Here is a 12,500-nt window from a genome sequence, read left to right on the forward strand (position 1 = left end):
ATAATCTGTTAATAAAGACTTTAGTAATGTAACCTATAATTTGTATTAGCTCTTTTGCTAATTATTTCCTATTATACAAACAAATACTGTTAAAAAATAATGTGTGGCAGGAAAATATATATTTACTGAACCATTTGTTAATGATGGCTATTATAAAGTAGTACCGATGTGTGTTTTCTATACTTATAAACCATGATAGAGCTGAAATCAGTGTGAAAATGATGTAGACGAATGAAGTTATCACACTGTACCTCACTGACGTTCTTCTTGTTTCCTCGAGCGAGAACAATGTCCATCGCATCGGGCATGATGTGAATCGAAGTCTTGTCTTTCTCCCAGGCGGTGGTGTAGGATTGCTAAAACATACATGTAGTTGATGGTTTCATATCTTAAACATAAATGTTAGAGAAGAAATATTTGTGTAATTTCCCCAGCTATTCCTAGAGAGTACCTTATTCATGATCTGGTTGTTGGCAGTGGCCAGTGTCAGGTCCATGGAGTGCATGTCCTTGGTGAATTTGAATTTGCTGGGAGGTTGACGGTATCCGGTCTCACTGAAGATCTTTCCAGCTAATTTTGCCTTCTCAACATCCAACGATCCAATAGGGACCCATCCGGTTCCCTTCATGTAGCTGTCATAATCACTCTTGTACTGGTTCTGAAGGAGAATAGCAACAGTTTGCAATCACATTACAGCACACTTATCGAGAGCTTTGGATTTTTGGAGATTTTAAATCTACAAATAAATGTAAGCTCAAGATGTTTAAGTTTCTGCATACATCACTGGCGATGGACTGCATGTTACGAGCCAGTTTCAGGTTCATGGCATCAGGGAGCAGAGAGTAACTGTGCTGGATCTTCCGGTATCCGGCCATCGTCTGAGCAGCAGAGGCCTGCTTGGCGTGCACCACGCTCAGCATGTCCACTGGGGAGTGGTACTTCAGCTTGGACTTGTTGTAGTCCTTCTTGTAGTTCTTCTCGCTCTGCATCTTCGCCACATGCATGTAGTGGACCAGCAGAGGGTCGTCCTGGATGCTGCGGTAGCCGACGTGGTGGCCTCTGGCCTTCTCGTAAACTAGCTTGTACTTGTACTGTGACAGAAAACATTTCCTTCCTCATGAACAGAGACTTATACAGCATGAATTTTAGCAGTATATTTGACAATAAATTGGCATACAAGATGTGTTTTTTAACTCACATTACTGGCAATGGTCGTACCGGACTTGGCAGCCAGAATTGCGATGGCGTCTCCTTTGAGGTTGTAGCCTTTATTGGCCATTGCAACAACACCGGCTTTGTAAAGTTTCTGTAAGTGACATCAAAATGTGTTTAGATTTACAAACTCAATCCCCATCAACCACATACAATACAGTATATTTTCCCCATGACGATATTTTTTGGGGAAGTTTTCCTTCTTCGATGCAAGGGTCGGAGGACAGAGCACATCGGAAGCTGAACGGATTGTAAAGCCCTCTGAAGAAAATTAGTGATTTGAAACTAAATTGTAATTGCTTTATCAGCTTCATACATGCCCCTTACATTGCTCATGTTGAGGGCGTTAGCTTTGGCCAGGACGATCTCCGGAGCATCGGGCATGATGTGGACGGTCCGTTTGTCCTTCTCCCAAGCAGAAGTGTATGCTTTCTGTAAGTAAAGACACCAGAAAACAAACCAATGCTTATTGTTGTGAACAATACTAACCTTTCTTTGTCCATGCACTATCGAGGTTTGTTAAACATGCTGCACCTTGTTCATGATCTTGTTGTTGGCAGTAGCCAGAGTCAAGTCCATGGAGTCCATCAGCTTGCTGAACTTGAAGGTGGAGGGATGAGTGCGGTACCGATTGTCACTCTGAATCTGACCGCCAACTTTAGCCGTCTCAACGCCAATTGAGCCAATGGGGACCCACCCGGTACCTTTAATATAGCTGTTGTATTCAGACTTGTAGTCCCACTGAAAAATAAATACAACATATGGTCAAACAAATTATGAAGTGTTAACTGCCTTTATAAATGGACGACATTTCTGTTTGCACAGCACAGCTGGTATTTGAACACTCACATCACTACACTGGATGTTCATGGTGCGAGCCAGCTTGAAGTTCATGGCATCAGGGAGCAGAGAGTAACTGTGCTGGATCTTCCGGTATCCGGCCATCGTCTGAGCAGCAGAGGCCTGCTTGGCGTGCACCACGCTCAGCATGTCCACTGGGGAGTGGTACTTCAGCTTGGCCTTGTTGTAGTCCTTCTTGTAGTTCTTCTCGCTCTGCATCTTCGCCACATGCATGTAGTGGACCAGCAGAGGGTCGTCCTGGATGCTGCGGTAGCCGACGTGGTGGCCTCTGGCCTTCTCGTAAGCTAGCTTGTACTTGTACTGTGACGGTAAATAAATACGTGTTTTCCATGTATGATGTGTTGTAGTGGATTCACTTCTTGATTTTGGAATTTTGTTTTCCACTTACATTACTGGCAATGGTGGTCCCGAGCTTGGCGGCCACAATTGCGATGGCGTCTGCTTTGAGGTTGTGACCCTTATTGGCCATCTCCACAACACCGGCTTTGTAAAGTTTCTGTGAAAACAAATACATTTATAGGAGAACAATAAAACAATAAACATGATCCATATCAATACATTTGCAATGTAACATAACGCCCTACATTGCTCATGTTGAGGGCGTTAGCTTTGGCCAGGACGATCTCCGGAGCATCGGGCATGATGTGGACGGTCCGTTTGTCCTTCTCCCAAGCAGAAGTGTATGCTTTCTGTAAGTAAAGACACCAGAAAACAAACCAATGATGAGGCTTATAAATAAGACAATAAGGAATATTCTCTGATCCCTACACTATACACGTGCTGCACCTTGTTCATGATCTTGTTGTTGGCAGTAGCCAGAGTCAAGTCCATGGAGTCCATCAGCTTGCTGAACTTGAAGGTGGAGGGATGAGTGCGGTACCGATTGTCACTCTGAATCTGACCGCCAACTTTAGCCGTCTCAACGCCAATTGAGCCAATGGGGACCCACCCGGTACCTTTAATATAGCTGTTGTATTCAGACTTGTAGTCCCACTGAAAAATAAATCAAATCAATGAAACATTGAGGTGATGCTCAATGTCCATGAGCTCATTAAACCTTTTGCACAAATGTGAAAATGCAATGTAGATGCATTGAAAGACACTCACGTCACTCGTCTGGCTGTTTATTTTGCGGCACCGCTGCAGGTTCAAGTTGTCAGGCAGCAGGAAGTAGTTGTGAGGGATCTTCCTGTAACCCATGAAGGTCTGAGCAGCAGAGGCCTGCTTGGCGTGCACCACGCTCAGCATGTCCACTGGGGAGTGGTACTTCAGCTTGGACTTGTTGTAGTCCATCTTGTAGTTCTTCTCGCTCTGCATCTTCGCCACCGCCATGTAGTGGACCAGCAGAGGGTCGTCCTGGATGCTGCGGAAGCCGATGTGGTGGCCTCTGGCCTTCTCGAATTCTTTCTTGTATTGCACCTGCAAGACAAAAGAAAGTGAGCGTGTTTCCTGTAGATGACTGCTTTGGCTAAATTAGAAAAAAAGTGCTGAATAAACGTCTCGTTGGGTGGATTTATGATTGACATACATTGCTGGCAATATGTCTCCCGTGCTTGGCGTGCAGGATGGAGATGGCATCGGGCCTCATGTCGTATCCCTTGGCAATATCCTCCAGCCACTTGTGCTTGTAGTGACTCTGTGGATGAACAGCAGCTGAGGATGATCTACTTGGCATTTCAGGAATAACACTTTGATCTTTAATCAATACATTGAGCTCTGACCTTGCTCAGCGTCTGGGCGTTGAATTTAGCCTGAAGGAACTCGGGGCTGTCAGCTGGCAGATGATAGGTGTGCACAAACTTCTCCCCAGAAGCTCTGTACGAAGCCTTCAGGGAGGCAAGGAGAACAGAGATACCTGTGAGTTATTGTTCTCGTAGGAGGAGCTTTAGTCCCACATGCATCAACATGTCAACACATTTCAAGAGATGCAACCGCCTCACATTGTCCATTTGCTTCGTGTTGGACAGAGCCAGAACTGTGTTCATGGCATCGGTCTTGCTGGTGAACTTGAGAGTGCTGGGATGCTGGCGGTAGCCTCGCTCAGCCAGCGCGGATCTGGCAACTTTGGCCTTCTCAACGTCCACAGAACCAATCGGGACCCAGCCGACGCCTCGACTGTAGTTGTTGTAATCGGACTTGTAGACGTTCTGTGTGTTTGAAAGAAAACGTGTTGAAACACACACATGTGGGTTAACTGTTGTTGCTGTTGTGCAAAATAATAATGCATCTATATAATACTCACGTCGCTCTGAATCTCCATCATTCTGCGACACCGCTGCAGGTGCAAGTTGTCAGGCAGCAGGAAGTAGTTGTGAGGGATCTTCCTGTAACCCATGAAGGTCTGAGCAGCAGAGGCCTGCTTGGCATGCACCACGCTCAGCATGTCCACTGGGGAGTGGTACTTCAGCTTGGACTTGTTGTAGTCCTTCTTGTAGTTCTTCTCGCTCTGCATCTTCGCCACCGCCATGTAGTGGACCAGCAGAGGGTCGTCCTGGATGCTGCGGAAGCCGACGTGGTGGCCTCTGGCCTTCTCGTAAGCTAGCTTGTACTTGTACTGTATAAAGAAAACACATTTCATAGTATGAGAAAAGGGGGAAATAATATAAATATATATATATATATATATATATATATATATATATATATAAATAGTGTCCTTGTGACGACTTCGTCGTAGAGGAACCTATTGTTTTTTGGAAGGAATTATTCTTTCTCTCTCCAAAGAAACCCCATTTTGGGGCCTTTGTCATCTGCCAAAAGTTGTTAAATTTGACATGTACATCCAGACTGGTGGACAATTTGATATTTTAGAGTACTCGCATTTGGGTGTAAAGAAATGTCTCTTTAGCGCCCCCTAGAACAAAAGCCCACGCTCTTTGCCCCAAATGACTGATTGACTTGACGTTTGGCTCACATGTCCGCTTCGGTCTGCTCTACAAAAAAGCCTTCAGGAGTATTAAAATGTGCCTCATTAGACTTTCCATCATTTTGAATTTTGTAAAAAAACATGTTTCTTCCATCTCCTCTTAAACGCTGGGTCCGATTCTTACAAAACTTTATGTGGTCCATTATTGGTTCAATGTCATAAAACACCTTTAAAAGCTTGTTGATACCTCATTGTGTTTAGAAAATATGGACCAATGAACTTCTAAGGGGTGTGGCCTAATATGTAAAGACACATAACTTCGAAATCACTTGGCCTATCGTCACCAAATTGGCAGCATATGGCCACATGTCATCCCCAAAAGTACCCTCATTTTTTCATAATATTTAAACATTAGGGGGCGCTGCAATCAATTGCTCAATATCTGCATTTTCTGCCTTTTTTCACGTTTTGGGGAGTTGTAAAAGAACAAATTCCTCCTAAAGATTAAACCCGATTCATTCCAAAGTCGGGCAGTATGGTCTTGAGACATTAGCAATCAAATAATATCAAAATATTACAAAAACATTAAACTATGTGCGTTCGGAGCAGCGGCAAAAAGCACCATACTATGCAAATGCTGTAAAATAACGTCAAAGACAACTTGCTTCTCAATCTTGATTTCAGGTTTCCACCGCAGTATGAATAACATTACTGAATCATATGTTTACCATATCCATAACTTACATTGCTGGCAATGTTACTGGAACTTTTCGCTGCAACAATGGCAATAGCGTCCTGCTTCACGTGATGTCCTTTGAGCAGATCTTGACGATGAGCATGGGTGTAGTAATTCTAAAAGAAATTAGTGTTATGTTACAAATACAGCAACGATTTAATTTCTTCATACATTCAGACAGACACACACACACACACACCTTGCTGATGTTGACGGCGTTGTATCTGGCTTGCATCAGTTCGGGAACATCAGCAGGGAGATGGTAAGTGTGCATGAACTTCTCTCCACTGGCCTTGTACTCTTTCTGCATAATCACATTGAAGACATTGATTTATTCTGCAAAGTAATTCAAAGACTAAAAACCACCTGAGTGTTATTCTCTGCTCCTTCTCACTGTATTCATGATCTTGGCGTTGGCCTTGGCCAGCTCCATGCTCATGGAGTCAACGGTGCTGGTGAATTTGAAGGTGTGGGGGTGCTGCCGGTAATTCTTCTCATTCAGAACTTCTGATGCCTTCTTGGCCTTTTCGACCTCCAGGGAGCCGATAGGAACCCAGCCGATTCCCTTGACGCAGGTCTCATAATCCAGTTTATAGTTATACTGGAAAGGAACAGACAAAAATGCCAAATTAGCAGACCTGCAAAAACAGGATATTTAAGCCAAGGCGTAAAGTATTTCCCTACTTTATGATACTGAAGTCCCAAAAATCAAACTTACATCACTGGCATTGAAGTTCATGTTGCGAGCGAGGCCCAGACTCATGGAGTCGGGCGTCAGGAAGTACTTGTGGTTGGGCTGCTTGTAGCCAGCGTAGGTCTGCACAGAGGAGGCGTGCTTGGCGTGCACCACGCTCAGCATGTCCACTGGGGAGTGGTACTTCAGCTTGGACTTGTTGTAGTCCTTCTTGTAGTTCTTCTCGCTCTGCATCTTCGCCACCGCCATGTAGTGGACCAGCAGAGGGTCGTCCTGGATGCTGCGGTAGCCGACGTGGTGGCCTCTGGCCTTCTCGTAAGCCTTTTTATACTGGACCTAGAGGTGAAAGGACATTAGCAGCTGTGTGAATCCTCTGGAGGACTGTTCCGTGCAACAGGAAGTACAGGACGGGTCCTCACATCGCTGGCAGCATGTCTGGCAGCCTTGGCGGCCTTAATGGAGATAGCGTCGAGCTTCAGGTCATAACCTTTAGCAATCAAGTCCTGCCAGGCGGTCTTGTAGCAGTTCTGAAATCACAGATTACAGGTTGAACAGTTTGAGCTTGAGATACTCGAGATACACGAGATACACGAAATACACGAGATACTCGAGATACACGAGATACAGGCTGAACCAGCTGTCACACATCAGCTCTCTCTCTGTCTCTACCACTGTGTATCTTTGTCTCTCTACATCATTGTCTCCTTGTCTCTACCACTGTGTATCTTTGTCTCTCTACCTCATTGTCTCCTTGTCTCTCTACCACTGTGTATCTTTGTATCTCTACATCATTGTCTCCTTGTCTCTACCACTGTGTATCTTTGTCTCTCTACATCATTGTCTCCTTGTCTCTACCACTGTGTATCTTTGTCTCTACCTCATTGTCTCCTTGTCTCTACCACTGTGTATCTTTGTCTCTCTACCTCATTGTCTCCTTGTCTCTACCACTGTGTATCTTTGTCTCTCTACATCATTGTCTCCTTGTCTCTACCACTGTGTATCTTTGTCTCTCTACCTCATTGTCTCCTTGTCTCTACCACTGTGTATCTTTGTCTCTCTACATCATTGTCTCCTTGTCTCTACCACTGTGTATCTTTGTCTCTCTACCTCATTGTCTCCTTGTCTCTCTACCACTGTGTATCTTTGTCTCTCTACATCATTGTCTCCTTGTCTCTACCACTGTGTATCTTTGTCTCTACCTCATTGTCTCCTTGTCTCTACCACTGTGTATCTTTGTCTCTCTACCTCATTGTCTCCTTGTCTCTCTACCACTGTGTATCTTTGTCTCTCTACATCATTGTCTCCTTGTCTCTACCACTGTGTATCTTTGTCTCTCTACATCATTGTCTCCTTGTCTCTACCACTGTGTATCTTTGTCTCTCTACCTCATTGTCTCATTGTCTCTCTACCACTGTGTATCTTTGTTTCTCTACCTCATTGTCTCCTTGTCTCTACCACTGTGTATCTTTGTCTCTCTACCTCATTGTCTCCTTGTCTCTCTACCACTGTGTATCTTTGTCTCTCTACCTCATTGTCTCCTTGTCTCTACCACTGTGTATCTTTGTATCTCTACATCATTGTCTCCTTGTCTCTACCACTGTGTATCTTTGTCTCTCTACCTCATTGTCTCCTTGTCTCTCTACCACTGTGTATCTTTATCTCTCTACCTCATTGTCTCCTTGTCTCTACCACTGTGTATCTTTGTATCTCTACATCATTGTCTCCTTGTCTCTACCACTGTGTATCTTTGTCTCTCTACCTCATTGTCTCCTTGTCTCTACCACTGTGTATCTTTGTCTCTCTACCTCATTGTCTCCTTGTCTCTCTACCACTGTATCTTTGTCTCTATGTATCTATGTATCTTTGTATCTTTGTCTCTATATATCTTTGTCTCTATGTATCTTTGTCTCTCTGTATCTTTGTCTCTATATATCTATGCATTTTTGTTTCTATGTATCTTTGTCTCTATGTATCTTTGTCTATGTATCTATTTAATTGTGTCTCTATGTATCTTTGTCTCTATGTATCTTTTACTCTATGTATCTATGTAGCTTTGTCTCTATGTATCTATGTATCTTTGTCTCTATGTATCTATGTATCTTTGTCTCTATGTATCTTTGTATCTATGTATCTTTATCTATATGTATCTTTGTCTCTATGTATCTATGTATCTTTGTCTCTATGTATCTTTATCTCTATGTATCATTGTCTCCTTGTTTCTACCACTGTGTATCTTTGTATCTCTACATCATTGTCTCCTTGTCTCTACCACTGTGTATCTTTGTCTCTCTACCTCATTGTCTCCTTGTCTCTCTACCACTGTATATCTTTATCTCTCTACCTCATTGTCTCCTTGTCTCTACCACTGTGTATCTTTGTATCTCTACATCATTGTCTCATTGTCTCTACCACTGTGTATCTTTGTCTCTCTACCTCATTGTCTCCTTGTCTCTACCACTGTGTATCTTTGTCTCTCTACCTCATTGTCTCCTTGTCTCTCTACCACTGTATCTTTGTCTCTATGTATCTATGTATCTTTGTCTCTATGTATCTTTGTTTCTATGTATCTTTGTCTCTATGTATCTTTGTCTCTCTGTATCTTTGTCTCTATGTATCTATGCATTTTTGTTTCTATGTATCTTTGTCTCTATGTATCTTTGTCTATGTATCTATTTAATTGTGTCTCTATGTATCTTTGTCTCTATGTATCTTTGTCTCTATGTATCTTTGTCTCTATGTATCTATGTATCTTTGTCTCTATGTATCTATGTATCTTTGTCTCTATGTATCTTTGTATCTATGTATCTTTATCTCTATGTATCTTTGTCTCTATGTATCTATGTATCTTTGTCTCTATGTATCTTTGTCTCTATGTATCTATGTATCTTTATCTCTATGTATCTTTGTCTCTATGTATCTTTGTCTCTATGTATCTCTGTATCTTTATCTCTATGTATCTTTGTCTCTATGTATCTATGTCTCTTTGTATCTTTGTCTCTATGTATCTATGTATCTTTATCTCTATGTATCTTTGTCTCTATGTATCTTTGTCTCTATGTATCTATGTATCTTTAGCTCTATGTATCTTTGTCTCTATGTATCTTTGTCTCTATGTATCTATGTATCTTTATCTCTATGTATCTTTGTCTCTATGTATCGATGTATCTTTGTCTCTATGTCTCCTTGCCTCCTTGTCAGTGAGAGACTCACAAAGAGATTATTAGTATCTATATTATCCCATTGACAGCATCCCCAGCCCAGCTATGATATAGTAATATCGTATTGAGTGTTGCTCACCTTGCTGATGTTGTAGGCGTTGCACTTGGCCTGGAGGAACTCGGGGGCGTCATGAGGCAGCGAGTACTTCTGATGGATCTCTTCCAGACCTCTCTTGTAGAACAGCTGGGAGGCAGAACAAGCAGAGGTCAACAAGTGTTGAGCGAGGAGAGCCGGCCCCTCATTGGCCCCGAGCGAGACTCACATCGCTCCTCTGAAGCTGGTTGACTTTGGCCTGCATCATGACGGGGTGGTCGTCGATGGAGGTGAAGGGGATCTTGTCGGGGTGTTTTCTGTACCGTCTCTGTAGGAAGCAAGAAGACCGCCGTTAACGGGTGATGACATCACACATGCTGAGCGCAGAGCAAGACCCCCGTACCTCGCTCAGGATCTCAGCGGCCTTCTTGTTCTTCTCCACCTCCAGGGAGCCGTAGGGGATCCATGGGGTTCCCTTGGTGTAGCTGTTGTACTCAGACTTGTAGTCATTCTGGGGAGCAGAAGAAGAAAATCAAATGTCGTCACTGAATATGGAACGACTCTCTAGGTATCCGTTAAGATGGCCGCGGGTCGGTGCTCACGTCGCTCTGGATGACGTTGGCTTTCTTGGCCAGCTCCAGCAGCACGCTGTCGGGGGGCAGGAAGAACTTGCTGCTGACGCTCTTGTAGCCCGTCATGCTGGCGATGCTCTGGGCCTTTTTGGCCAAGGTGATGGACATCATGTCCAGAGTGATGTGGAACTTGGTCTTGATCTTCTCATAGTCCTTCTTATATTCACGCTGTGGAGATATAAGAAGGAGGAACTCTGATTCCAGCTCTGATGAATCACTAACCGGAGGAGTCCCCACCTTCTATTTTGAACAGTCGAGAAGAACATTTAGTGAGAGAGTCATGGTTTATGATGTCTCCATGTCGCCCTAATCAAACCCTTCTTCTAGTCCTGATGGTTTCCAGAGAGGAAAGAGAACTTTGATCTGTTCTTGCGGTTCAGAGATAATACTGAAGTCATTTACTTACGTCACTCTGGATCTTGGCCACGTGGACCGAGTGCAGGATCTTGGGGTCGTCGTTGATGCTGAGGGCTCCGACCATATGCCCCTTGTTCTTCTCGTACTCCTTCTTATACTTGACCTGCAGGGAGAAGGAACGGTGACCAGTCGGGGGACGGATGGGAGCCTGGACACTCAGACACACACACACACACTCACACACACACACACACTCACACACACACTCACACACACACACACTCACGTCACTGGCCATGTTGGTGTGAGCGCGGGCGGCGAGGATCGAGATGGCATCGCCCCGGATCTCAAACTTCTTGGCTTTGGACTTCTCCCAGTCGTACTTGTAACAGTTCTGTGAGGAGAGAGTCAGGAGGTGAAAGATGGAGGAGCAGTGAGGAGCAGTGAGGAGCAGGGAGGAGCAGTGAGGAGCAGTGAGGAGCAGGGAGGAGCAGGGAGGAGCAGTGAGGAGCAGTGAGGAGCAGTGAGGAGCAGTGAGGAGCAGGGAGGAGCACGGAGGAGCACGGAGGAGCACGGAGGAGCAGGGAGGAGCACGGAGGAGCACGGAGGAGCACGGAGGAGCACGGAGGAGCACGGAGGAGCACGGAGGAGCACGGAGGAGCAGGGAGGAGCAGGAGGAGCAGGAGGAGCAGGGAGGAGCAGGAGCAGGAGGAGCAGGGAGGAGCAGGAGGAGCTGGGAGGAGCAGGGAGGAGCAGGAGGAGCAGGAGGAGCAGGGAGGAGCAGGAGGAGCAGGGAGGAGCAGGAGGAGCAGGAGGAGCAGGAGGAGCAGGGAGGAGCAGGGAGGAGCAGTGAGGAGCAGTGAGGAGCAGGGAGGAGCAGGGAGGAGCAGTGAGGAGCAGTGAGGAGCAGGGAGGAGCAGTGAGGAGCAGGGAGGAGCAGGGAGGAGCAGGAGGAGCAGGGAGGAGCAGGGAGGAGCAGGAGGAGCAGGGAGGAGCAGGGAGGAGCAGGGAGGAGCAGCTACTCACGTCACTGAGGTTGAAGGCGTTGACTCTGGACTGCACCAGGAAGGGGAGGTCTGGAGGGATGCTGTTCTTGAACTTCGTGTCCTCGTACTTGGCTTTGTAGTTCAACTGCAGAGGAGAGGTCATAAGGTCATAAGGTCATAAGGTCACGGTTCAGTTGAACTGACGATCACCCGATAACACAACAGCTCCTCTAGTGGTGAAGTGGTGAAGTGTCTTGTGAGTAGAGGGCGTGTGGTCTTTGAGCCACTAGAGGGCAGCGCTGTATCAGCCGTCCCCCCCCCCCCCCCCAGGGTCTATTGAGGGCCCAGAGGCCCTCTGGTTGCCATAGCGCCCACAGAGAGACAGCTGGCTCCGTGAGAGGACCTTCAGGAGGGTTTGATTCTCACAACGTTCCTCAATAAAATACAATATTTAAAAAGCTCTGAGGAGTTTCTCCGCAACATCACCACATAAATAACCTTTACTCCGCCATCATGAGTTATTGGCCCCACAGGGGCATGCTGGGTAATAATCTAACGCGTTAAGTTTAAATTGTGCTCTTTCTGTCCTGTTAAATGTCCTTGAGGTTTATGTTCACATTCTGAGTGTCGTGAGAGGATCACCCTCGGGTGAAGGTGTCGTCACAGAGTTCATCAGCTTCAAAAGGTGAATGTACTGAGAGTGATATTCATAACTATTGGTGACTCATGTTACTGATACACGGGTAGTCGGAGAATCGAACGCACGTCACTGAGCTGCTTGGCGTTGATGGCGGCCTGAACCAGAACGGGAGAGTCCACGACCTGAGTGAACTTCACCCGGTCCGGGGGGGTCCGGTACGTCTTCTGCATCGGAGAGGAGCAACAGGAGGTCAGAAGATATATA

General features: G+C 45.5%; 1 protein-coding gene across 1 annotated transcript in view; it reads right to left on the minus strand.

Moving 5' to 3' along the window:
- Nucleotides 1-251: 251 nt before the first annotated feature.
- The window catches only part of LOC130191484 (nebulin-like), a gene marked incomplete at both ends in the record, with an annotated part of 19,862 nt that continues 7,613 nt past the window's right edge, over nt 252-12,500 (minus strand). The window contains 28 exons of the mRNA XM_056411098.1: nt 252-356; nt 452-658; nt 780-1,091; nt 1,199-1,306; nt 1,540-1,644; nt 1,747-1,953; nt 2,062-2,373; nt 2,462-2,569; nt 2,658-2,762; nt 2,860-3,066; nt 3,181-3,492; nt 3,602-3,709; nt 3,795-3,899; nt 4,014-4,220; nt 4,316-4,627; nt 5,684-5,791; nt 5,875-5,979; nt 6,070-6,276; nt 6,394-6,705; nt 6,789-6,896; nt 9,667-9,771; nt 9,851-9,949; nt 10,025-10,132; nt 10,224-10,421; nt 10,660-10,773; nt 10,897-11,004; nt 11,637-11,741; nt 12,362-12,460. Of these exons, the coding sequence (XP_056267073.1) occupies nt 252-356; nt 452-658; nt 780-1,091; nt 1,199-1,306; nt 1,540-1,644; nt 1,747-1,953; nt 2,062-2,373; nt 2,462-2,569; nt 2,658-2,762; nt 2,860-3,066; nt 3,181-3,492; nt 3,602-3,709; nt 3,795-3,899; nt 4,014-4,220; nt 4,316-4,627; nt 5,684-5,791; nt 5,875-5,979; nt 6,070-6,276; nt 6,394-6,705; nt 6,789-6,896; nt 9,667-9,771; nt 9,851-9,949; nt 10,025-10,132; nt 10,224-10,421; nt 10,660-10,773; nt 10,897-11,004; nt 11,637-11,741; nt 12,362-12,460 (4,596 nt within the window). The remainder of the gene's footprint in view (nt 357-451; nt 659-779; nt 1,092-1,198; nt 1,307-1,539; nt 1,645-1,746; nt 1,954-2,061; nt 2,374-2,461; nt 2,570-2,657; nt 2,763-2,859; nt 3,067-3,180; nt 3,493-3,601; nt 3,710-3,794; nt 3,900-4,013; nt 4,221-4,315; nt 4,628-5,683; nt 5,792-5,874; nt 5,980-6,069; nt 6,277-6,393; nt 6,706-6,788; nt 6,897-9,666; nt 9,772-9,850; nt 9,950-10,024; nt 10,133-10,223; nt 10,422-10,659; nt 10,774-10,896; nt 11,005-11,636; nt 11,742-12,361; nt 12,461-12,500) is intronic.

This window comes from Pseudoliparis swirei, unplaced genomic scaffold (assembly GCF_029220125.1).
Source record: "Pseudoliparis swirei isolate HS2019 ecotype Mariana Trench unplaced genomic scaffold, NWPU_hadal_v1 hadal_75, whole genome shotgun sequence".
Taxonomy (NCBI): domain Eukaryota; kingdom Metazoa; phylum Chordata; class Actinopteri; order Perciformes; family Liparidae; genus Pseudoliparis; species Pseudoliparis swirei.